Here is a 25,713-nt window from a genome sequence, read left to right on the forward strand (position 1 = left end):
CGCCCGCCGTCTCGCTGTTCTCTCCGGCTCCGTGTGCGCCTGGCCTGGGCCGTTAGCTCCGCTAGAAGGGAGCGAGGAATGGGGCCTGCGCGCGGCACGGGGTGCTGCTCCTGCCGGGTTCCCTCCCGTGGGCCTTCCTCTATGGGTTCATTTCTCCCCTGGGACTGCGTTCCCTCCTGCCTCTCGGCGTGAGTTCATCTGCAGTTAACCTTTCTCGTTTCCTCCTCTCGACAGTTTGCTCCTCCTGCAAGAGCCGCGGCGGAAGAGTGGTGTCGTAAACTTCAGAGAAGCAGCGGTGCCGGTCGGGTTAGCTCGCTGCCTGTGCTGCTGAAATAATGTAGTGGAAATGATAGCCGAGCCCAACGCAGCCAGTAACCTCCCCAGCCACAGGTGAGGCCCGACATGGGGCGTTTGGTAATTGAGAGCGCTGTCCCCGGGGTCTGTGTTGTGGGGGAATGTGTCATTGGGAGTGGGAAGGTTAAAAGGGGTATTTGTGATGTGTTAGGGCTTGCTAGCAACACTTGCGTTTAATTACTATTGTTGTATTGCTTAGCATCTTCTAAACGTGGAGTTTTATGCTGATCTTGGTCTTACTTCTGAGCCTTGTTCATTGGAGTGCAAATAAACCTAGCTTGAATTAGATATTAAGGGGAAGGTCTTTACTCAGAGGGCAGTGAGGTGCTGGCACAGGCTGCCCGGAGAAGTTGTGGGTCCCCTATCCCTGGAGGTGTTCAAGGCCAGCTTGGATGGGACCCTGGGCAGCCTGAACTGGTGGGGGCAGCCAGGGCAGGGATTAGACCTGGGTGGACTTTGAGGTACCTTCCAGCCCAACCATTCTGTGATTCTGGGAATAAACACAGGCGGATCTATAATCTTGGCATGTATTTTCTCTTTAGTAACATTTAGAGCTCTGAAATGAAAGAGTACTGAATTAATCTGTGTTCTGCCTGTTGACACTGCATATTCCTTACCATCGTAGAGCATAGGGAGAAGATGTACTTGTCTGTAGCTGCTTTCATAGGGATATGTCAGGTGTCCACCACCTTTCCAAGTGTGTCTTTTTAGGCATCAAGTTGAGGCAATCTATAAATCAAATTTTTCATATTAAAAGAATGATACAAAGGTATAGAAAGAGCAGATATAAATAGTGTATGTTGCGCAGTTTCAAAGGGTAAAACTTTGGTATCCAGCATTGATTGTTTTGGACTCAGTGTATCTTCTTTGCTGTTCTGGTCCCATTCTGAGCAGGCACGCTCTGGGTCTTTTGCTTCCCTAAGCTTTTGGAGGTGCATTGCCCTTTGTGGTCCCAATCAGTGTAGCTTGCCAAATGGCCTTTCCGGAATGTTTCATCTGTAGCCAACCTTGCAATGTCAAAAGTGGCAGAAAGGCACCTGGCAGTTGTTTAGCTGTGCTGATGTCTCGAAAAGGTGAAGCCGTTAATTGAAAAATTCTATTGATAGGATTTGTCCAGTAACGTGAAAGGAACAATTAGTCTAGATAGGGATATAACCTCAGTGTTAAGGAGGGAGCTTTCTTGTTGAATCTTTTTTAAGTTGGGAAAACTGAAGTCAGAAATACTTATAGTAGCGTTGTTTGAGGGCTGGAAGAAGGGCATTGCTTCCTTCTTGCTTCAAGTGTTTTTATTTCATCACTAACATTTCTAGTGTTAGTGAAAGGACCATATTGTGTCAGGAAGGCAAGGTAAAAGTGCTTGTGAGGCATATGTAGCAGGGTCTAAAGGTTAGAATTATGATTAGATAAGATCGGCGTTCTGCCTGTGCTTTCTTACTGATCACTGACAGAAACAAAATAAATGGTTGGGAAGTGTTTCTTACTGGTGCCCAAGGCAGTGAGTTTAGGTATGTCAAAAAGCTTGACGAGGTGTAGCCTAACGTGCAGAAAAATAAAACACATTGCTTCAAAATTTGTTGTGCCTCCTGTTATGCTCGTATAGTTGAAAACGTTATAAATAACGTTATGTGTAAGGATTACTGAAGTAGTGATTGTGTCATCCTTAGGGTTAGATGCAGTAGTTCCTGTTTTGCTTTAGAAATTGAGAGGGTGTCTTAATTCTTTCTTTTACAGTTTCTTCAAACAAATCATAGTTGTGCAGGTAAAAAGAAAATCAATTGAAGTATTTAATTTTGGAATGACATCACTTCGTAGACTTTGGTCTAGTTGTGGCAGAAGTTTACTTCCCTTGTGAATAGTATTACAGGAAATAGCAATGTTAAAAAGAAAATAGAAAAGGAAAAAAAAATGAGTATATAAAATATCTTTGCCAAAATGAAACATTTCCAGGTACAGTGATTTTTACAACTAAATACAAAGGAATCAAATAAGATCTACAGACTTTTTAATGTATGCAAAACCACCTAAAAATTTGGGGAATTAAGGAATATATTAAATGCAATAAAACTTACCAGTCTAGATCATAATGAAGTTTGTACCAAAGTGAAAATGCCTTTTTTTTTCCCCTTCCAAAGCAGGATCAAGCTATGAAGGCTCTTAGGAGTTTCTTTTTTTTTCCCCCATGTTGTGTTTTTATTTATGGGCTTATGATGTGGAATCCTTTAAATTAATTTTTTAAGTGTTGTGGTGCACTGATAGCCAAAATGATTCAGAAGCTAAATGGCTTTTTAGTACTTCCTTAGTGCTTAGGTACATTCACTGGTTGCTCTCAGCAGCACTTAGCACGTGTGAGAAAGTTTCTCTGACTGGTTTCATCATGAGCTGTTGTTTTATTGGGGTTGTTAGCCCACATGAGGAAGTTGTAGGTCAGCAGTCTTGTTATCGCTGAGCTTTGGTAAGCATGCTGTTCCATATGCCAAGCATTCACTTACTTTCTTAACCCTTTTGCTACTGGTACATTTTGCCTGGCAAAAGAAGTAGCACAGGATCTGTGGACTGTTATGTGAAAGTGTTCTCTGTGTGCATAGCATCTGCCTGCAACCTCAGGACCTCCAGGATGCTCCTGGGGAAGAACTGCATGAGTTAAAGCTTCAGCAAGGTGTAATCTAGACAGAGCTGTTAAAAGCAGCACGTGTTCAGACAAGTGCTTGACTGAAATGTCCTGCAGCTCCATGACAAACATGTTTGGGTCTTTTTTATTTGTGGTCTGTAAAATAATCAGAAGAACTAACCATCAGAAAAGCAAAACATCTTGTTAACTGTTCTTTTGAAGCAGGAAGTTTTTGGTACTGCTAGAGATAACTTAATCTCTGAGGTTCACAATTATAAATCAAACATTCTGAAAACTGTGAAGTCTTGTTTATAGCGTGCTGTCTTGGTTGTGAAGTACAGTCCTTTCCTTTCATTGCATGCAGAAATCTAGACAGCTGATCTAAGGGTTGGTTCATCCTAACTTATTTTCTCACCTTCCATCTGTCAGCAGTATGGCACGTTTTAAACTCTTCTGTAAGGAGAAGTTTATAGAGTGTAATTGGATTTTTCTCTGTAGGGGACTTACACATTTGCATGATTTTATTTAGAAATTTGATATATTTTTATGGAGTCTGGACAGCAGCATAGGAATCTTCAGGAGCCTAATTCTACATCACTTACAGTACAGTGTTCCAAAGGTTCAGAAAATAAACAGAGCCATGTTTAAATAGAAGTTTCTCACTAACAAAGTAACATCAGGACCTAGGTCCTGCAGCTGATGGTACGCAGCCTTGGGATTTGCTTCACAGAGTCATTATCTGACTGAAGCTGTCTTTGGAAGATGAATAGTGCTTATCTGGCATTGATAAACCTAACAGACTGGAGCTGGCTCTGCATCCGTAGCACGCTTAATTATCCACCTGGATATTGGAGCGTTGACCGTGTCTGACAGTGTAACACACTGTTTTGTTCTCTGTAAAGTGCTTGCTTGTGTTAGTGTGCTCTCTTGTTGCAGCAGTATCATGAAAATTTAAGTAATGTACACTCTCATGTTTCTTTTTGTGCCTTCTTATAGTACAACTCAACTGGCTTCATGTCCTGGCCACCGTAGCTTAAGGAGGCCATAGCAGCCAGCCACCAGTACTGGACCTGCTGCACAAGTGGGATCTAGCTCGTCTGCTCAAACATGGCCTTTCGCAGAGCATATTGTTAGCATTGGGAATGCTGAAAAATGGCATGATTTCATTGCAGATAAATGTATGGCTTCAGATCCCCCAAAAGGTGCATCTTTGTTTATAAAATTATTCTTCCATCATATTATCAATGACCTACAAATGACATTTCTTTTGTCTTTTTTTTTTTTCTTCAGCATGTTTTACAGAGCAAGTAAAACTTCCTCTCATGTTAAGCTGTGGATCCATCAGACACTATTCTCTTATGCAGAGGATCCACAAAGTGGATGTATACTTGTGTTATTGATTGATGGTGCAAAGCTCTTACAGGCTGCTTTAAGTCAACATCAGCATTTTGTTTTATTTATTGACTTTCTTTTTTTGTTTACTTAATTTCTCCTTCCTTGATGTCTTTGGTGATTTCACGGGTTTTCTGATTACCTGTGTATTTTCTAGGAAAGGAAGTAGTTTGAAAAAGACTCCAAAATTCTATTGTCATTCTAAAGTTAGTTTCTTTTTTTTTGGTAACAAAATAACATCAAGTGATTCTATATTGTTAGGAATATTAAAATGTGTGTATGCTCTTGTTTTCTTCTGTGGTTTGTGTCTATGTGTTTTGGTTCTTTGCTAACTGTTTCAATGTGCTTGTTATGCTTTAGAGAGAATGCTGTCCGTGATGAGACTGCGCCTGAGTGTACTGTGCAGAACAGCAGCTCTGTGAGAAATGGCAACTTGAAAACATCTGTAAGTTTGTTTATTTATTTTGCTTATAGAGTTTACTTTTGTCACATGCAATTGATACAAAATTGAGTGTTTCAAGAATCGCTTGCAATGCAGGGTATCCAGAAGGTAGTCACTGTCTCCAGCTTGATGCTGAAATTTGGATGGCATCAGAGCCAGTACTGTCTTTTGAACAGTCACTTCATTTCAGCATGTGCTCTTCTGTAGCTGTGCATCGTGTGCAAGTGGTGTTAATTTGTGGGTGGTTTGTCTTCTCTGAGTGAAGAGGTGCAGGGGGAGCTTTTGTGCATACCTTCGACCCTTCAGAAATTAGTTACCATTGACAAAAGCGTGATGGGTATTACACAGTTGTTCAGAAGCTTCTTTCAGTAGCTTCTTTCCAGTTATACCTTGCTATGTTTATGACTTGTGGAGGAAAAAATTTCAAACTGGCTAATCCTTTCCTTCACAGTCATGTTTAATAAGCTTTGTCAACCTCATCAAGGCTTAAAAGTTAACAGTGTGGGCAAACCATTACGAGTAAAATAAACTTGTTATTAGGGAATAGTTAATTTATCTGTGGTTGGTTGTTATTTCGTTTTCTCACATGCTTTCATTGCTTCTCTCATTTCAGAGAGAGAAGCGGAAGGTCCGGGAGCAGTCTGAAAACATAAGGAGAAAATCTTCCAGGAGCAGAAGAGTGAGCCAGCTGCAGAATGGAGAAGTGGTTGAGACAGTTACATTATTTGAAGTGGTTAGCATGGGGAAGCGGGCCATGCAGGTATTTCCAGCTCTGAATTCTGAGAGGAGTTGGTGGAGGGAAGGTGGGAAAACAGTGGTTGTTTCAATTATTTGTGCTCTGGAGTGTTGAAATTTTGTTCTGTTTCTCACATAGGTGGGTGAGAAACATGTATTTGGAAAACTAGTGTGAGCGTGGTTCTTGAAAAGAATGGATCTTCATTAAATTAGTGAAAACGGTGTTTAAAAGGAGGAAGGAAATATGAGGGCTGCTCCAGAAGTAGTGCATCCTTTTTATTGTTATTTTGGCAGTATCCATCAGAGGAAGATGTTGGTAGTAGAGCAGTAGGGGTTGAGTATTCCTGCCAATATTCTGTCACGTTTTGTTGCTGTGCAACAGGTGGCAGCAGAGGGACACAATGGTGTCTGACATGGAAGTGTGGATGAAGCAAAGGTGTGTCATTGAATTCCTCCATATGGTAACGAAAAATGGCACCCACTGACATTCACTGATACTTGCTGAATGTTTATGGAGGCCGGAGAGTGGATGTGAGCACAGTGAGATGGTGGGTGGTGCATTTCAGCAGTGATGTGAAAGGCAACTCACTCAAGTTTTTATGAGCTCGACATGCAGGCTTTCATTCCTTGCTCGTGAAAGTGCACAGATAACTTTGGTTAATTGAAAACTGGTGTTTTATAGCTAAGAATTTGCTTTATCAAGTAGTGTTGTGCTATTTGTGTCTGTTGTAGTTTCCATAGAAATAAATATGAGGCATTACTTTTGGAGCGACCTACATATGTACCCAAAGTTTTGCTAAAGCAATGCCTGGATGTGAAAAGCCAGTGATCTTAAAAAAATACAGAAAATATTAATCAGAAGGAAACTTTGTTATTCAGGATTCTGCAAGTCAGGCCTTATTTTTTTTATTTTTATTTTTTGAGGAAGCCTTCCTTTCAGCAATTTTCTTTGAACCTCATTCCAGTGCAGTTTGATGGCATGTTGCATAATCATCAGCTTTCTGTGCTTCTGTTTAGTTAGCAGTTTTCTTTGGTGTGGAGAGGTCCACCTCCCTGTACTCTGAACGTGTTCATCTCTGTATGTTATGTTTGTGTATGCGTACGAAAGATTAAAACCAGGAGCTTCACTTGTTGTATTCATGGTTATCCACATGCCCCCAGTATGTAGTGTCCCTAAATAAAGTGCATGTATGCCCGTATGAAAAGCACATTTCTGTTCTGGATGTGATGTTAGGCTGCTGCTGCTGGAGGTCATCAGACCTGAGTAGCACTGCAGGTGGGCTGAAGGCTGGATAACTTGTTCCCAGCAGGCCTTCTGTCACATACAGGCTGTAGACTGGATTTTAGTTGAAGTGAAGTTTAGGGTTGTTTTCTAGGTTAAGTAATATGTGGGCTATTCCAGCCCTTCTGCACAGACCAGGTACCTAGTGGAGAAGGGAACATGGAGGGACTGTTGCTGTACTAATGATTAATGATGTGGAAGTTATTTTTTTGAAGTGAATCTATTACTTCACTGGTGGCAAGAAATCAGGAGAAGGATGTTTTGGTTTTTGTGTTGCATTTTTGAATCTGAGGTTTTCCCTACTAACAAGGAGCAGAGAGTCTGTGAATGGCAACACTGGCTCAAGCAGAACTTGGGAATGAAGAGTTCAAGGCTTCATTTTGCTCCAAAAGAGTCTATTGTATGTTGTGCTAGAAATGGAACAAAATGATTTGGAGTTTGTTGTCATTTTCATAATTTAATGGAGACAGGAGAATGTTTGTATCCATTATGGATGTCCTCAATGAAGTGCAGCATGCTGTGTTCAGCTCTTGACTAATGAGTTCTTTTAATCTGTTGTAGTCTGTGGTAGATGACTGGGTTGAAGCTTATAAACAAGACAGGAATGTGGCACTTCTAGATCTGATCAACTTCTTCATTCAGTGCTCAGGCTGCCAAGGTAATTGACTCTTTTAAGAGCCTTTTTCTTTGCCTGTGGGTGAGTGATCTCAAGTATGTTTGCTAGCTAAAAGCTTCAGAATGGCAAATGAAAGATTTAAAAAGACTATTGTGTTCACTTGAATATCAGCAGATAGAATATACCTTTTACGTGTCAAATTCTTTTTCTGGCTCTTTAACTAACATACCTTCTGTGGAAAGTATTTGGTGTCTTTGATTAACAGTGGGCTAAGTTTTAGTAAATCTTTGAAGTAAATGAGTAGACAGAGAAAATAGGTTATAGAATATCCCAAGTTGGAAGGGACCCACAACAATCGAGTCCAGCTCCTGGCTCCATGCAAGACCACCCAAAATTCAAACCCTACATTGTCCAAACACTTAACTCCAACAGCTTGGGGCAGTGACAGCTGTCCTGGAGAGCTCATTCCTGGGCCAACCTCCCTCTGGTGAAGAACCTTTTCCTAATTCCCAATCTGACCCTTCCCTGATGCAGCTCCATGCCATTCCCTCAGGTCCTGTAGCTGTCACAAGAGAGAAGAGGGCAGCACTGCCCCTCTGTTCCTCTCATGAGGAAGCTATAGTATGTAGCACCATGAGGCCTCCCCTCAGTCTCCTCTTTTCTGGGCTTAACAGAAGGGACCTCGGCCACTTCTCACTTGTCTTCCCCTCTAGGATCCTTCACCATCTTTGTATCCCTTGTTTGGATGCTCCCTAACAGCTGTATGTCCATGTTTTGTGGTGCCCAAACCTGCACACAGTGCTTGAGTTGAGGCTGCAGCAGTGCGGAGCAGGAATGGCTGAACCAGTGTACACTTGGCCCTTTTGACTGCCAAGACAAGTAGCCAGGTAGCCACACAAGAAAGCACAGGATAGATCTCTTTCATATGTATTTTAGTTTTATTTCATCTGTATTTTCTGTTGTAAATTAACATATGTCTCCCTGTGTATATATTGCCCATACCAGTATAAACCCATGTCTCCCCTTCTTGGTATTTCTAAATCTGAAGTGGGGTTCTTACTGTGGTTAATGTTATATGGTTCTCAGTTTTCTTTTTAAAAATTACTTTTTTTAGGTGTGGTAACAGCAGAGATGTTTCAGAATTCACAAAAACAAGACACAAACAGAATTCCATCAAACAGGATGGATGTCATGCAAAAGATGACAGAAAACTTTGATGAGGTAGGTGCAGCTTTGACTTTTTGACTTTTTTAAATAAAAACAGTAGAATTTACTTTAATAATAAATGTGGGCAAAGTTCCTACTCCTCATAGGAGCTTTCTGCAGCACTTTTGCAGTTGCTTACGTCCTTTTTTTTTCCCTCTGAATTGATTTATCAAGCTATAGCCATCAGCCTTGCTTAAACTGAGCTTCTCTCAAAGACCAGCTGCTGTAGAAATTCCCACGGAGGATGAATTTGCCAGCATAGTTTTCCTTGTGTTAGTCCAAAACCTAGTACAGTTCTAACATTTGACAGAAATGATCTGATAAATGTCTGGCCATATGAATTAGGAATCTGGCACTTCTTTCCCAACTAAATTAACCCTAAAGAGCACTCGTGATAGGGTACATACTCTGGAAGGTATGCAGATGCAATTATTGTTATCGTCACCCTGTGTGTGTTACTGCTCTGTAACTGTTTCTGCTGTCTTGGTGGGTAAAAAGAAAGATTCTACAGTTGTCTCAGAAGCTATATTCTACGTGCTATAAAAAACAGCATTTTTGAGACTTGACTTTGGTTTTGAGACAGTAATTCAGTGTGCTAGAGAAGCATTTTACTCAAGAAGAATACTAGATGGTAATCCCTGTGTTAGATGCTCTAAATCTTTTTACGTTTGGTGAGTTCTGAAATTCTTTTGATCTGTTTTTAAATAGACTGTAAAATGAATTCCTGAAATAATTTGTTTGGAATGAAATATTCCTAAAGATGTTTGACAGCTTGTTTGGTTTACTTTTGATATATTATGACTATCAAATTAATATAGAGAAAAGTGGTGTCTGAGGTGCAGTCATTTCTGTGTTAACCACATATTAGGTGATTGAAAAAATGTTTTAGGATTAAACTGTTTTTTTTTTTAAGCAGAAGTATGATAAGACTGAAGTAGAGTGTTGTTTTGAAATCAGTTGTTTTCTCTTTGTGTTTGCATTTTTTTCCTCACAAAGTTATCTCTTTAACAAATAAAATGGAAACGTGATTTAATAATTAAGCTACTTGAGAAGTAGGTAGTAGTTACATGTCAAAAATGTTTTTTAGAATAGTAATAATGCTGTAAGTAGTAATGAGAATGGAGAGTATTACCATTCTTCCTTGCAAAATTGTTGTTAACATTAGTGGAAAAATTTGGTGTGATGGTATCTGGCAAGAGATGTGAGGGGCAGGAAGAGAAGACTGCAAGTATATAAACATTGAAAAGAAGATTGAAGAAAACCTGGCCACACTGCTAAATGAAGCAGCAGTACTGGTGACAGATGATGCAGAAGAGGAGAATCAGGTCAGGAGCACTTAAGCAAAAAGGGCACCAGTAAGTCCATGGGCCCTGATGGGATGAACTTGCAAGTGCTGAAGGAGCTGACTGACTGTCTCTCCAACTCCAAATGTTCTACTGAAGAATAGGGCAGAGAACCTCATGAAGTTCTACCCCAGGAATTCCCATGTATCTTACACACTGGTGGCCAGTAAGGCCATCCTGCAGCAAGGTGACCCTGCATAGTAGGATCTTCGTGTACTTGAGGATGATGAGATGGACATGAGCCAGCAGTGAAGAAGGCTGGTAACCTCTCTAAGTAGAACATCTGTAGCAGGTTGAGAGAGGTGATCCTTCCTCTGTGCGTATACTGTTGAGACACATATAGAGTGTGGAGTACCGCTCTGGGTTCTCCAGTACAAGAAAGTTGGGGGTTTACTGAATGGAGTCTAGTGAAAGACCACAAAGGTTATTTTTCATATAAGAGGTGGCTGAGAGAGGTGGGACTTTGTTCTGGAAAGAAGGGTCAGAGAAATCTTACGCATATGTCAAAATACTTAATGGGGTGGAATGAGGAAGAGGAATCTAAGCTCTTCTCACTGGTGTTCATGGAGGTAGCTTCTGCAGGTCTTGGAAGCACTTTAATATAATGATTCAGAAGCATTTATTTTCTCTTTGTGTTTGTAGCAATTCCTCACTGGAGGGACAGACTTGTCTTCAGGACTGCTGCTATTGTCTTTCCCTCTTAATTTATTCTGTTTCTTTTTGCTACTTTTCTTCCTGTATCTTCCTGTATACATTTTATTTCTTGCAGCAGTTGTTTATACTGGAAGCACTCAAGGCCAGGCTGGACAGGAGTTTAAGCAACCTGGTCTAAAGGGAGATGTCCCTGTGTATAGCAGGAGGGATGGAACTTGATGATTTTTAAAGGCCCCTTCCAACCCAAACCATTCTACAATTCTTTTATAGGTTCCTCTCCCATTTCATTGCTGAAAAAATTAGCAATAGTATAAAGAAGTTTATTGTATTAGTGTATATCCAGGTGGTGATAGAAGTACTTCACTGTGTCTAATAAAAACTAGACATTTTGTGCCTTTTGTAGTAACTGTAGATTTGAGGAAACATCTCTGCTCATTCTGAAAACATTTCTTTTATAATTTCAAAAGCTCAGAATGTGCTTTTATTTTTTTTGTTTAAGACTTTAGCTGTTCAGCAGTACCTAGTTACTAAGTGTTAGAAAGGGATGTATACTTATACATGCTGGGAAGGTGTGTATTAGAACTAACTATGAAGATTATACTTGGAATATATTTTCTTTTAAATTTTAAAAACCAATCGTCTCTTACTTGTAGCAAGAAAACTTATTTAAAAAGTGTTTTTTTCGTCATGGCTTATAATTAAAGAATAATGAAATGAGAAGGGATTCGATTTTGCATAATGCATTGGATTGTGTGTGCTATATATGGTACCAATTGTCCTAAGTCGTAATAAGTTTTTAGATATAATGCATGGTTTGTGTTGTTTCTTTTATTATTATTTATTATCTTTATGAATTAACTGTGATACTTCATTGAAAATCCTTTATTTTTTTTTTCTCATGCATTGCAGGAAACTGGATTGCAGTACAAGAAATTCATAGCCTATCCTTGGATCCTAACAGTTACTTGGCCAGTGGATGTGGTAAGGGTCTTGTAGTTTTCTTCAACTGCAGTGTAGCATTTTCTGTAGTTGTATCTCTGCTGAGTAATTCTGCAGCTGTCTCCAATGTAGAGAAGTACATGAGGACTAGATATTAAAATGTGTACTGGTGAATAGAGATAATTATGCACTTCTGAGATCTACTTCATCTGGTCTGTTTTAGACCTCTGGTTTGGGTTTAAACCACTCACATTTTGGAGTGCCTGTTCCTTGCTATTCATTTTAAAGAGAAGTGAAGAGAACTTGCTGAGTTGGCTAAGTTGAACGGCTCTGTCCTGATTATGGCTGAGGTAATTTCATCCTGGTAGATGTTGTGGTGCTGTGTTTTATGTTTAGGATGAGAATAAAGTTGATAAGACATTGATATTTTAGTTGTTGCTTAGCAGTTCTTACACTGTGTCAAGGGCTTCCCTGCTTTTCATACTGCCCTGCCAGCAAGGAGGCTTGGGAGGGTACACAAAGAGCTTGGAGGGGACTGAACCAGAACATCCGTCTAGAAGGATATCCCATAATCTGTGATGTCATACTCAGCAGTAAAACTGGGGCAGGTTGACTGACAGGGCTGCTGTTTCTTGCTGGCTGTTTTGGCCTTGGTAGGCTAGCAACGAACAATTGTGTTGTGCATCATCAGCTTTAGTTTTTTGTTTTTTGTTTAATTTTTTTTTTTCTTTCATATTCAGCTGACCTTATCCCTGCCCAGAAGTTCTTGCACTTTTTCAGTTCTGTCCTCAAGCCCACTGTGGGGCAGAGTGAGCTCACAGTTGTACGATGGTTGGCTGTCTGCTGGACACCAAGCCACACCACCTCCTGTCATGTTTCAGACCGATTGGTGCATTTCTCATCCCTTCCAGCAACCTCTTCACGTGCATGCAGTTTTTGGCAGACAGTTCTGCTCAAAAGCTTGCTTTCTAGGAGCATTCTCTTGCAAACACAGACATTGATCAGAAGAATATTTAAAAAAGGAAAAATAAACAGCTTTTCTGTAATAACTCTCTCCATACCTTACTTGCAGCATTACTTTCCTTTCTTACTTGGCACTTGCTGCTGCTGTAAGGTCTGAACTAAGTCTTGCAGTCTGATCCAGGAGCACATCCCAGATTCTATATTTCCTTATACTCCTTGGGTTGCAGGCATCCCTGAGTCTGCCATCTGCTTTCTTCTGGGCACGATCATAGAGTCACCAAGGTTGGGAAAGACCTATGAGATACATACTGTGAACACATTGGTGGCTTTATTATAACTTGCTCTTTGCATAACATCAGAAAGATTGTCTGCTTTGTCTGTGGGGTTGGTTTGAAGTCTTAGGTACTGGTGACACAGGTGAGTGACTCAGTATTTGCCTTCAAGCTGTAGTGTGGTTAAGCTCTTTGTGCTGGCAGTGCTGCTGAGGGAAACAGTCTCACCCTGCTCTGCACTGCAGTTGTTTGCTTCTGCTTCCCCACTGTCAGATCTCTTGTTTAAGACACTTTTGTGTAGTTACATGTTGAACCACTGTTGTAGTTTAACCCGGGTATACAGCTCAGCCCTGCACGGCCACTTGGTCTGTCACTGTAAGTGGCATGGGGGAAAGAATGGAAATGTAAAATTGAAAAATTCACGACTTGAGATAAAGGCAGTTTAATAGGAAAAACAAAAGCTGCGCAAGCGAAGCAAAAGAAGGAATTAATTCTCTGCTTCCCATTGCAGGCAAGTGTTCAGCCATTTTCAGGAAAGCAGGGCTGCATTGCATGTTGCAGTTTTTTGGGAAGACAAATACCATCATGCCTAGTGTCCTTTTTCCAGCACTGTTTCTTTCCCCCAGCTTTCGTAGCTAAGTAGAACGCTACATGGTATGGGATATCCCTTTGGTCTGTTAGAATCAGCTGTCCTTACTGTGTTCCCTCCCAGCTTCTTGTGTGTCCCCAGCCTCCTTGATGGGTAGATAGCATGAGAAGCAGAAAGGTTCTCGACTTAATGTAAGCACTGCTCTGCAACATCTAAACCATTGGTGTCTTATTACCACTATTTGCATCACAAATTCAAAAGAAAGCACCATACCAGCTACTACAAAGAAAGTCAGCTCTTATCCAAAACCAGTACAGCCACCTCATCCAACCAAGAAACAATTCGACCAAGTTACAGTTCTTTTTCAGTTGCATCATTTTCCTCTTGAATTTTACCATACAGTTGCAGGAACAGGAAGGGCAGTATTGGGGAAAGCACTATTATACTACCTGTGAGGAAGTAGAGGCCAGGAGTTCTCGTGGGTTATGCCAATGAAAGTTATTCATACCACCTGTGTGGCTTCACCTGTCCTCTCGCATTTGCTGCTTTAAGCTGTCATGATACTGTAGCTCAACTTTCTCTGTGTGCTTGCCTATAATGTAGTTGCATGCCTTTACTTTGCAGTAATAACCACGAGAAAAGTTACAGAGGAGCTAGGATTTAGCTGACTGTCAGCAGAACTCTAGTGTTCAGTGGGAGAGATGTACATGTATGTTTTTTACTCTTTTTTTCCACGTGCAGAGCAATGAAGACTATCCTGTGATCAGAACAGGACCCTATTGGAAGAAGTTCAAGGCCAATTTCTGTGAATTCATTGCTGTACTTGTTCAACAGTGCCAGTGCAGCATCCTGTACGACAGCTACTTGATGGATACTGTCATCTCACTGCTTACAGGCTTAGCAGACTCTGTAATCAGAGCATTTAGACATACAAGCACTTTGGCAGGTAAAACTCACAGAGTTGCTATAGATGTTTTTTTTCTGACTTGTTTGCAAAGTAGAACTTTAAAAAATGGAGAAGTCTCCACTGGAGCAGTTGTTCTCTTTTTATTCATTAACAATGTATGTTGATGTAATATAATTAATCTATTCCTATTTGTAACTGAACAAAATCTGTATGTTTTAGATATGATTATTTTATACTATTTTTTCTTTCTAAAGAAGTTTTCTTTACTTCCTGATAGGACTAACTTTAGAGTTCAGCCATGATCAGTTACTGTTTTTAATGTGTTGTTAGTTTTCCTCCCTCCAGTGATAAATGCAGTGAGGTTGAGGTTGCATTAAATGCATTATCCATGACAGCTTTCTTTGGAGAGCTGCTGTTCTTGTGGTATCTATGCTAAAAAGAACACTGCTTGTAGCACATTTTTATTTGGCCCAGCACGATGTCTCTAAAGCCTTTTTTTTTTTTTTTTTAAAGCCAATAAATAACCTCTCTGCCATAAAATACACTGATGTATAATTTCTTCCAAGTCTGCTTGCTTCAAAGGATCAAAAAAAAAGCCCACTTTAAGTCTATGTAAACCAACATGTTCTTAAAAGGATCATTAATTTTTGTTGATTCAAGTGAAGTATCAAGATTGCCAGCCTTTCTGGGGGGACAGCTTCACTTTTTTTTTTTTTTTTTTTGGAAACTGAAACATGCCTATTCCACAGCTCTAGATTCTTTTGCAGAAAGAATTACTTAAACCAAAAAGAGACTTGCCCAGGAAATCTCTGACAAGTCAGTGAACTGTTGCCAAAAGTTGTAAATTACCAGAAGTATCACTACATTTTTCCTTTTTGATCATCATCTGCCTCTAAAACAAATGCTGTATTTTAAAACAAATTACTTTAATCTAGTGTTATTTCTATTGTGGGTAGTAAATTGGATTTGGCTAGCTATATGCTTTTGTGGTAAAGTGGTGGATATATTTATGCTACATATCTGAGCTAAGCTGAATAGATTGGGTTTGTTTCTTTTACAGCAATGAAACTTCTGACAGCAGTTATAAGCGTGCATCTGAACCTCGATGTCAACAAGCACAATGCTCAGCGATTATATGAGGTGGAAAAGAACAGGATAAGTGGCAAGAAGACCAATTACAGACTTGACCAGCTAGAGAGAAAAAGGAAAGAGGTTAGGCAGGTGCTTTGTATGGGAGATGAGTGAAGATGTAAAAAGTGGGATTGCTGACTGCTTATTCCTCAGTTGCAGATCTTTGAGGTTTATATCTATCTAATACATGCTGCAGTGCATGTGTGCTTGCCTAGGTTAAGTTGTAAAAGATAACTAAGGTGATAACTGACTTATATACTGTTAACTTGTGTTGTCTGTCCTAAATTCTTCGTTAGCCTTGGATCCCTACACAAGTAGATCTACATGCACGTGTAATTTCTTTAGTGGCTCTGGAGTTGTGAGAGTGCAGTTTATATGTTTATACATATTAGAAATCAAAGTTGTAGGTCTGTAACTGAATTTCAGTGTGTGAAATGAATGAAAAAGGACATGGGGTAGCTCTTATCTTTGCATAAGTAAAACACTGTAAAAATGGTCGTAACGTGACCTGTATCTTTCTCGTGCTTAGTGTCTATCATTCCTTCTCTGCTTAGTGAAACAGCTTCTTATCACCTCTAGAGGCAGGACTTGGGCTAGAAGAAATAAATCTGGATTGGGGTAGCTCAGGGTATGACAGTTAAGCATAGCTCCTTCTCTCCTAACTTTAGAACTGTTTACCTCTGTTCTGTGCTTTGGGTGTCCAAGGATTATTCTGGTATTACAACAGCCCCTTTTCCTTAGGAAGAAGTATTTGGTGAGAATGGAGTTTTTAACATCTTGATCTTAGAGGGAAAATAGAGGAAAAATTGTATTAGGGTGAAGCAGAACCAATTTTGTCACCCTTTATGATGCTATTGATGGAAAAAAGAAGTGTTTACCTTAAGCAACAAATTTCCAGAATTTCAGAACTAGATGTTCTGGTTGAAATACATGCTTATTGTAGTATAGGTCTGTTCTGCGTAGTCTCTTGCCTGCCTTTCTTTCATCTCTTTTAAAGTGCATAAAAAGAGAACGTGAACCTACATGTGAAGATTGCATGCTAGTTATGCTGTGTATTGATAAAACAAGACTCACCATATCAAAAATATTTTGTGCTTGCTATCAGTTTGTAGTCGGTACTTGATAAATCTTTTATCAGTATGAAGCTGTGAGAAGGCCAAATGTTAGTGTAGATACAGACCACTTGTTTTGTGTTTGTATCATGTGTAAATAATTTGGACCACAGCAGTACTGTAAGTGCGCTGATGCAGATTTTTCATGTGAAGTGAGTTGAAACATTCCGTTCTCTTTCTGTTTCAGTATGATCAGAAGCTTGTGGAGATACAGAACATGATGCATGCTATTTTCAAAGGGACGTTTCTAAGTCGCTACCGGTAAGAATGAAACAGAGTTGTGAGGTGTATTTGCATTCTCAAGAGGTTCTTGTTTAGATTGTTTGGACATCAGAATCATGTTAAACATTGTAGATGCACTGATGTTGTCCAGTAAAATACAGCAGTTACATTATTCTAAGCAATTTGCATTAGAGTTTGCATCTTATGTTTTGCCTGCTGGCTATAGAACAGTGCATTTGTGATTGAGAAGGTATCCAGAAATTTGTAGTAACAATTCTATGAAACACATGTAGCTAAAAGCTACTTAGTTGTTGACTGAGGGCTAAATTCGAACACTAATATAAGATATTTTTAATATGTTGGATTGTGTGTACTTCAGTTCCAGGAAAAATATTATGAATAATGTTTTAGTGTTTATTAGGCATGTTAATGTATTAATATTTCATTTTTATAATTTCACAGTGATGTGATCCCTGAGATACGAGCTACTTGCATTGAAGAAATTGGCAACTGGATTAAAACATACCCAGATGTTTTTTTAAGTGATAGCTATTTAAAATACATTGGATGGATGCTGTATGATAAGGTAAAGTTTTTAATTTTTCTTCTGTGTGGGGGCAGTAAATGGGAAGACTTTTGATTTGGAAGAATCCTACAATTTAAGCTATTTTTCATGCTTCTAAAAAGCGTGGAAGATCTGAGGAGTATAGGGATATTTATCATGAATGGTTAATTACTGGAATTGTCTCAGTGTGCTTCTGCAGGCTACCTTTAAAGTGTCTCTGTGTAGTATCTGTATAAATTCTGAAACATCCTCGGCTTTGTATTAGTATGTGTTCGGTATGTGTTCCGTAAACAAAATTGTAGCTTACCACAGAGCCAGGAGGGGGAGCACAAAGCTTCTTATTTCCCTGCTTTCTAACATTCCTGTAAAGGTGGATTTTCAGAAGCAACAGATCTGTCAGTAGCCCTTGTCTTTTCCTGCATTAATTTTATCTGATCAGAATATCTTTTTAGTGTATGTTCAGGTAGGTGAATTTTCAAACCGTGAGAATAAGAAGCAATTTTTGAAGATGACACCCTTAATAAGTGCTCCCATTCTACCTTGATGGTGGTGGGCAACAAAAAACTGATATCTCCTGGAGCTAATTTGCTTTTAGAATATTCCATAGAGACATTTGTCAAATAATTCAGGCCTCAGAGTTGAATCACCATAGAAGTATGGGGAAAAATCTGGCCAGGATCATCTGCAATACTGTAAACAGATATTAAGCTCAATCTGGGAGTCTTGGAAGGAGGAAGAAAGTAGTATGAAGTTAATATTTTGTCTTTGGTTTTCAATTTGAATGCAATCATTGTTTCTACCTCGTGAGATACTGCTTTGCCATTATACCTCAATTTGAAACATAGTATTTTCACATGAGAGGCTATGGTCTAGGTGCAAGAGGGTTTTCCAGATTCAGCAGTAATAAGTCCTTAAGTTGTATATCAACATCCCTCTTTGGCTTAGCACTGTTCCAAAAATGTTACTATGAAGATACATTTTTCAAGTAGTTTGTGTTCATCTTCTAGAAATAACATAACTTTATTTTTCTAAATCCTGACAGTAAATTTGATGGCTGTATGCAATTGGACAGTTTTGTATAACAGTTTTATTAGCCCAGTCACTTACCAGTGCATTTGTGAAACTGAGACACTTAACTTCTACTCAAAGGCATTATTGTTCTTCCAAGGTCATATATAGCTACTAAGTCAGCAATCAGATTAAATGGAAGTGTTGTGTAAGAAGTTAGGAGTTAGACACCAGAAAAACTGAGATGATGAAGAGTAAGGATGGGGAAAGTAGAAGGGGAACCAACAGAGAGGAAGGCAAAGGCAATGAGAATGGAGATGTGTGCACACACACACTTGTACTTGAGACCTCCCAGCATGCTAAACTAGCTTTGTCTTGGACTTCAGGGCAAGTTTCTGAGATTATCAGAACAGAAAGCAAACAAGCAAATGAAAACCTAGAGAATGCTGTGGGGAACAGACTCCTGTTGAAATGAGCTTGTGTCTTGACAGTGTGATACTCCTGGCAAATCTCAATAAATTAAGATTTAATTTTGTCTCCCATGCAACGTGACTGTAAAATGCATTCCATTGTTATAAGAATTTCTGAAATACTGGCTTCAAATGTTTGTGTTAGCACAGTGGTTTTCTTTCCAAAGATTACATATATGTATGCTTACTGACTTTTTCTTTTTGTTGGGGCAGGTTTTTTTTTTTTTTAAACTACGTTTTACCTTGACAGGCTAGGTAAGCTGTATTTTCTTCACACTTCAGGGAAAACAGGTCTACCTTTTGAAATACTAATCTGTTGTTTGGAAAGTGTTGAGGAGGAGCAGTTACTCAACCTGACCTTGTAAAATCATCCATGTCCCAGCCTGTACTTACAAGGCATATTGAATAGGTCTTATCGCTCTGATAAGAGCAACACTGAAGTCTTGTAACTGAATGTGTCTAAGCAGTTCTGGAGTCTGTGTAAAGCTCTTGGATGTCAGCAGAGCTGCTCACTGTCTTACAGACTTTTTTTCCTGGCAGTCTTTGCAGGTTGGAGCAAAATACACTATGATACTGTCAAAGGACAATGTATGTTCAGAGTATCCTGAATGAAGATATGCTTATATTATTTCCTTTCACTGTTACTGATTGGTGGTAGTTCTCCAAGGACTATGTGATCATCCAACAAATCATTACAAACTTAAACAAACAAAAAAAAAAAAAGAAAGAAAAGTCCCCGTCCACCAGAAGAAAAGTCTGTTCACAAGGGAAAGCTCATAAGGAGAGCTGAAACGAGGTTTGTAGCATACTGGATGAGCAGTGTGCAGAGCTTTGGCCTGTGGTCCTCCTGGCAGTTGTCAGTGCTGGGTAACTCCACTTGGTCTCAGCTTGTTACATGTTGTGGAGTACTTGTGACTAGGAAGCAGTAAGGTGGGACGAGTCTTATCCTCACACTAGGCCTTTAATTTTAAAGGTGAGCACGGTTTGGAAAATATATACAGCTTGTTTATCATCTGCAGGTTAGAGAGCAGCATTCATCACCACCTATTGATATTTCACTCTGTTTTTCTAGCTGATAGTTGTCTTATGCAAGATTTTTGGTCAAACCGTGCTACTAGATGTTATCCTTTTGCTTTCCATCCTTGGTAGGTGAAGAGAATTGTAGTAATAGGTAGCCTATGTGTAGATCATCTCCTTAGATTTCCTTGTTTTTCTTGCCACTGTTGTTAGTGAGAAGAATTAAGGAATCAATATGAAGAGACTGATTCAAGGCCTACAGTGTCTCCTCAGAATAATTTCTTTAATGACATCTAAAGCTTTAGTCCTTTCAAAGGTTTAATGATGCATAGGAGATGATTTAAAAGTTGGAAAAAGAAAAGTCCTCTTCTTTTGGGGCATCTGTAAAGTAGCAGTACTAATGACAAGAGGCACCTTGCAGGGATAACTGTTTACCAGCTATGCCAAACTCAAAGCAACTTTTTTTTTCTTCTTTTTAATAGAATGCTCAAAATACATTATGCAGTGTAGAAAAGAAACGAAGAGTGCATAACATTTGTATGTAGGTTGCTCTGAAGGTAATTCCTCTTATTTTTTTCCATGGAAACTACGACGGATACAAAGAGCATAATTCTATTTGATAAAGCAAGTCCTCAGCTACATAACACTGTTTTTCAACGTAGTCCTCCCCATTAGCTATACTTTTTTTGCCAGTGATGAACGAGAGCCTGCATACCATTCTCATAAAAATCTACACCAGCTGAGGTGACCCACTGCTTCACAGCTGCTATGGCAGTGTCACTGCTAGGAAAATGTCACCCACACAGTCTATCTTTCATTGGCCTGAACAGACAGAAGTCAGAATGTGCCATATCTGGACTACACAGTGAGTTTGTTGGGACAGCGCAGCCAGGACTGGCAATGTGCTCCATGGTCTTCAGCTTGGTATGGGGCCTGGTATTACTGTGCTGCAAGATAAAGGTTGTCTTCTTCTCTGGCCTGACTCTTGGAAGTTTGAGCCTTCAACTTAGTTAGCATTGTGATATAGCTGTCAGAGCTGATTGTTTATCTGGGTTGCAGGAAATCCAGAAGGATCACCCCTTTCCCAACTGATAGTGCACATTACTTTGACTGATGAAGGCTGTGTCTTGAACTTTTTCATTAACAGGGAATTCACATGGTGCCACTCCATGGTCTCCCATTTATCTTGTACTGGTGATACCACGTCTCTGGTAATGATATGACCTAAGAGACTGTCACCTGCAGTACTGTATTGGCTTAGTAGGTCCTGACAGACTTGCATATAGGTGTGTTACTTTTATGGAAGAGTGCTTAAGGTGTTAAGTAGGTCATCTGAAATCTTACCTTTGTGTATTTTTAAATGAGTGAATTTCTGTGTCTTTTGGATTCTGCTTATATTAGCTGTAATGTTTTGGAGAGTTTCTTTGAATCTCAGGGAGCCTAACAAGCTTTGATGTCATTTTCACATTTGGCCCTCTGGAGGCTTTCTTGGAGAGAGGGAAAGATGCACACAAAGAATAGAATACTGGTATCACTAATAAAGAAAATGAAGTAGCATTCGGGTAATATACTGTAAGCACCCACACAGAGCTCTTATTTGTATAATATAAATGCCAGTAGTAGATAACATCAGAGATAACATATTAGCAGATTTCTCTTTCTCTTGTAGCAAGCGGAAGTGAGGTTGAAGTGTCTTCTTGGACTGCAGGGAATTTACAGCAGAAAAGAACTTGTTTCCAGGATGGATCTCTTTACTAGCAGATTCAAGGTAAATAGATGGCTGGTTTGTTATTTAAGCCTGGGTTGGGTATATACACAGGGTGTGATGTTCTTGGCCGGAGTTCATCTCCCCATTCTCTTGACTGACAGAAGCATAGGCTATTGCAGAAACAGCCTGCTTGACTGAGTGGCTGAAGGAGTTTTGCAGAGGTGCTTCCCTCTTTCTGTGGAATGTTCTGTTTCACTTCAGGTTATTTATGCACAGAATGGTGTAAATGTGTGCTGTAGCTGATTATCTCCATCATTTGTCCAGTACGGCCCAGACTTCTTTTTAAAAGAGCTTTGGAAGGTGGGAAGGATACTCTAGTGGTCCTTTTTTTTTTTTTTTTTTTGCTACTGATAATTAGTCAATTAAATATCTAAGAGCTTATGTATTATGCTGATATGGGAATAATTCTTTGCTGATATACCATGTCAGAATGACTCTTGAAGTAGGATCCCTTGCCTCTTAAAGGAACTAGTCAGATGAGAACTGAAATTTTGAGAGCTTGTTCTGTGGCTGCACTGACCATATAGACTTCATATGTACATGCCTTGATTGTATCCCAACATACATGTATAAACCTTTATCGTATTCCAGCATCCTTACTCATTCAAGAAATAAGCCTCTTACTTTTTTAATCCTGCCCTTTGTAATCATTTTGTCAGCTATTCTTATCCTAATGGGGCAGTATCTTTACGGTACACAAACAAGAAATCTCAAGATGCTGTGAAGGAGTTGTTACCACAGTCCCTCAGAATCAGTCCATAAGTGCCTGCATGTGGTGGTAATTCACATGCTTTTTACAAAAGGTGCAGTGCTTACCTGTATGTCAGAACAATTGTTAATAGTAAATATCTATGGGCTATTGTCGAATAAGAAGATACAGATTAATTTTGATATTTTAAGAATAAATTGTTCAGGCTGGAGCTTGGCTATGTAAGATTAACTTTTGTTTTAAACAGCTTTTTGGTAGTGTCCTCTCTTTCCTTGTAAAGGAAGGTTGTTATAAGCTATTGCAAACTCCGTAAGCAACCGAAACTTGTAAACAGGATTGGTCTTCAAAGACCAATGAAACAGCTCCAATCTGTGTTTAGTGAGATGCCTCTTTGTGTGGAGGATGGCATGTATAAATGGATTATTGCCAATTCCACCTCCCAAACAGAAAATTAGAAAACAACAACAAACCCAAAAACACACACGCAAGCAAAAGAAACAAAACCAAACTCCTCCTTTTATCGAAACAAAATAAATCCAAGCAGCAAATACAAACTGATGGAACATCTGCCAGTCGAAATCCCTTTCTTGATGATGGGAAATGTATACACATGAACATCTGTCCATTTTCAGTGAGCTGTAGTTCACATGTTCCTTCTGTTACCCTTGAGCTTTCAGACTCAGAATTTATGGACCTCCACACCTTACATCTGGGCTGTTAGGAAAAGGAAGATGCAAAGCAAAGTGGATTTAGATGTTTAGAAATGTGTTTACTGAGAAAGCTGTTAGTCCCGAAACAAGCAAGTTTGAAGGTTTAATATGCCTGAAAGATATAGGCTGAACTGTGGAGTGTGAGTCCTTGGGTACACAGGACAGGAAAAACTTCTGTTTTCTGAGGTGTTTGTACGTGCACCAAGTTATAATAGTGTGAACTCTAGGGGTCAGGAATATTGCTGCTATTACATGAAGCACCTTTATGACTCAATTCCTAATTATCTTTCCAGCAAAGTACTGGCTTCTGTAATGTGTAGGTACACACACTTTATTTTTGATGGGAGAAACTGATTATATAATGCTTGTAATTGAGGCTTACCTTCATTTAACATATTGAAGTGTCAGTAGTAACATCTTAGAAACAAGTTGTCAGTCACTTTTAATTTGTAGACTGTAGTTGATTTGTGAACGCATACATTACATCTGAAAAAAAAAATACCATATTACTGCATGATTAATTCAGTTAAAAAATTAACATGCTGTTAATTTTCAGGGGCTGGGGAAATACTTGCTAGTAATCAAGTTGCCTTGTGTCTCTTAGGAAATAGCTGCTGAAATAAAAATAAATCTCTGCTCTACTAGTGTAGATGATCTAGCTGTAGCAAAAGTATATGTTTATTGAGAACAAAACATGTTACATCTTTTTGTTGTCATTTTACATCCATTAGGATCGAATTGTGTCCATGCCTCTGGACAAGGACCATGAAGTAGCAGTTCAAGCCATGAAACTCTTGATGCTTATGTCACAGTAAATAATTTCTTTTTTAATTTACTGTATTGTTTTAATGGCAACAAGATCCAGATAAAGTTCTGATGAATCTTCCTGTAATCAGTTACATGCTGGGAAATGTTTGGTCCCAGCAGGTTATGAGTTACAGTTAAAACTGCTCGAGAAATGGCATTTCCTTTCTGTGGGAAGCTCCAACGTTAAGAAAACCTTTGCGGACAGATTCAGTATGAGAACAGTGTTGCATTTACCTTAATGCTTCCCCTGAAAGTGAATTCCAAATTATTTTGATGTTGGCTTTTCTCAGATAGAGCATCTGCCTGTTTCCGGGAAGTCCCCACCATGTAATGTTGTGTCCCAGGCTTGCCAGATCTTGTCTAGGAGCTCAGGGAACTCTGCCATCTTCCCCCATGCAGGAAGCCTTGAACTTTGTTGCTAGAATTTGGGCTTCCAGATTCTTTGCTCTGCAGCAGAGAATCTGGGAGCTGTTAAGCCTGCAGCAGGAAGTGAGCAAGCACATGGCATCTTGTTTTTGCTGAAGTGGAAAACTGACAGAAAAGTTGTTTTGTTGGGAAGTTACTGATCAGCCGTAGATATGTGGAAAGGTAATGTCAAAGTGGAAGCGTGGGGAAAAACTAGACTAACATTATAGAAATACGTGAGTCCTATATTAGTGTATCCTTGAGCAGTGTGTTTATTGTAGAAAGAACTGTTTTTGGCAAGGTACGCAAAGAGTAAATTCTCTGTCCCTTTTTTTTTGGTGCAAAACAAGATGATACAAACCTAGTGCATTTCCTTGGTAATACAGTTGAGATTTTAGGACAGTTTCTCTTCTGTTTCAGGGTTTAAGATGGCTTCTGTTGATGCAGTTGCTTGTCTCCATGTATGGCATGGTGCACTGTTCAATAGCAATTTCTTTTCCATTTAAGCTAGGGTTATTGAGTATTGCTAGAAGAGTACTTAATGGACCAAATAATATGGTGTTCTAGGTATATATGTTAAATTTCAAGTATGTTTCTATATTGAAGGGATGCTCTGTATTCTGGACTCACTCCTATTTCACACTCCATTGTTTTGAGTGGCATTTCTCTAGGTTACTCCAACATATGCATCAGAACAGCATATGACCACTGTGAATACAGCATGCTCTTCTGAAGGAAGTACTATTGTTTGGATCTTGCTACTAGTAGATAGGGTTATATTGTTTCTGTGTTTACAATATCCCTTTCTGCATCAGTTGGTTCTCTGGTGTGTGGCTGCTGGAACAAAGCACAGTGTTGTGTCTGTGTATAACGTGTCCCTGTGCCAGGAGTAGCAGCACACCATTGTTTAAGCACAAAGATATTGAACACCAGTTGTGGCTGTCCCTGTTCTGTATCTGAACTAACAAGTGCTGTGTTGGCCCTGCAGCTGTTTAGAGTCTCTGGCTTTATTACGTGTGATCATGATCTCATTAATGCAAACTGCAACAGTTTGATCTGTTTCTTTTTTCATTGAGCAATTTTTTCCCAGATTTTTCTTTAATACAGTTAGATGGAACTTCCTTTGGAAATCAAAAGTTTTCTCAGTGACATTTTTCCATCATAAGATAGATTCGTTCTCATAATGAAAAGTATATTTGAAAATTCTGTTCAGTTAGGCTGTGTGGAAACCTAGCAATACACAATCCTTTCTTTTTACTCATCTGTTGTGTAGCCAACCTTCTTTCTGTCCTCCTCCCTCACACTGGCTTTGAGTGTTGCTGATTTTGCTTAATTACTGTAATAATGGGAATTGGGGACATAATTGGCAAATTCAGTGACAGATCTTTCTGATAATGATCAGTCTATAAAACCTTTGTGAAGAGAATGCAGATAATACAGTTCCCACTATAGATTTCCCAGTAACAGCCTGCATAAAGATGCTTCCT

The 25,713-nt window shown here is 39.4% G+C and overlaps 1 protein-coding gene across 1 annotated transcript in view; it reads left to right on the top strand.

Moving 5' to 3' along the window:
• Positions 1-237: 237 nt before the first annotated feature.
• LOC136051678 (cohesin subunit SA-2-like) overlaps positions 238-25,713 on the top strand; it is a 54,052-nt gene continuing 28,576 nt past the window's right edge. Inside the window, exons 1-12 of the mRNA XM_065741230.1 lie at positions 238-390; positions 4,715-4,799; positions 5,410-5,556; positions 7,375-7,471; positions 8,544-8,650; positions 11,542-11,613; positions 14,137-14,341; positions 15,363-15,514; positions 16,733-16,806; positions 17,230-17,353; positions 21,497-21,595; positions 23,746-23,825. Coding sequence (XP_065597302.1) covers positions 347-390; positions 4,715-4,799; positions 5,410-5,556; positions 7,375-7,471; positions 8,544-8,650; positions 11,542-11,613; positions 14,137-14,341; positions 15,363-15,514; positions 16,733-16,806; positions 17,230-17,353; positions 21,497-21,595; positions 23,746-23,825 — 1,286 coding nt within the window. The 5' untranslated portion in view covers positions 238-346. The remainder of the gene's footprint in view (positions 391-4,714; positions 4,800-5,409; positions 5,557-7,374; positions 7,472-8,543; positions 8,651-11,541; positions 11,614-14,136; positions 14,342-15,362; positions 15,515-16,732; positions 16,807-17,229; positions 17,354-21,496; positions 21,596-23,745; positions 23,826-25,713) is intronic.

This window comes from Cyrtonyx montezumae, unplaced genomic scaffold, assembly GCF_038088225.1.
Source record: "Cyrtonyx montezumae isolate F1298 unplaced genomic scaffold, pur_monq_1.0 scaffold_3, whole genome shotgun sequence".
In the NCBI taxonomy this organism is placed as follows: domain Eukaryota; kingdom Metazoa; phylum Chordata; class Aves; order Galliformes; family Odontophoridae; genus Cyrtonyx; species Cyrtonyx montezumae.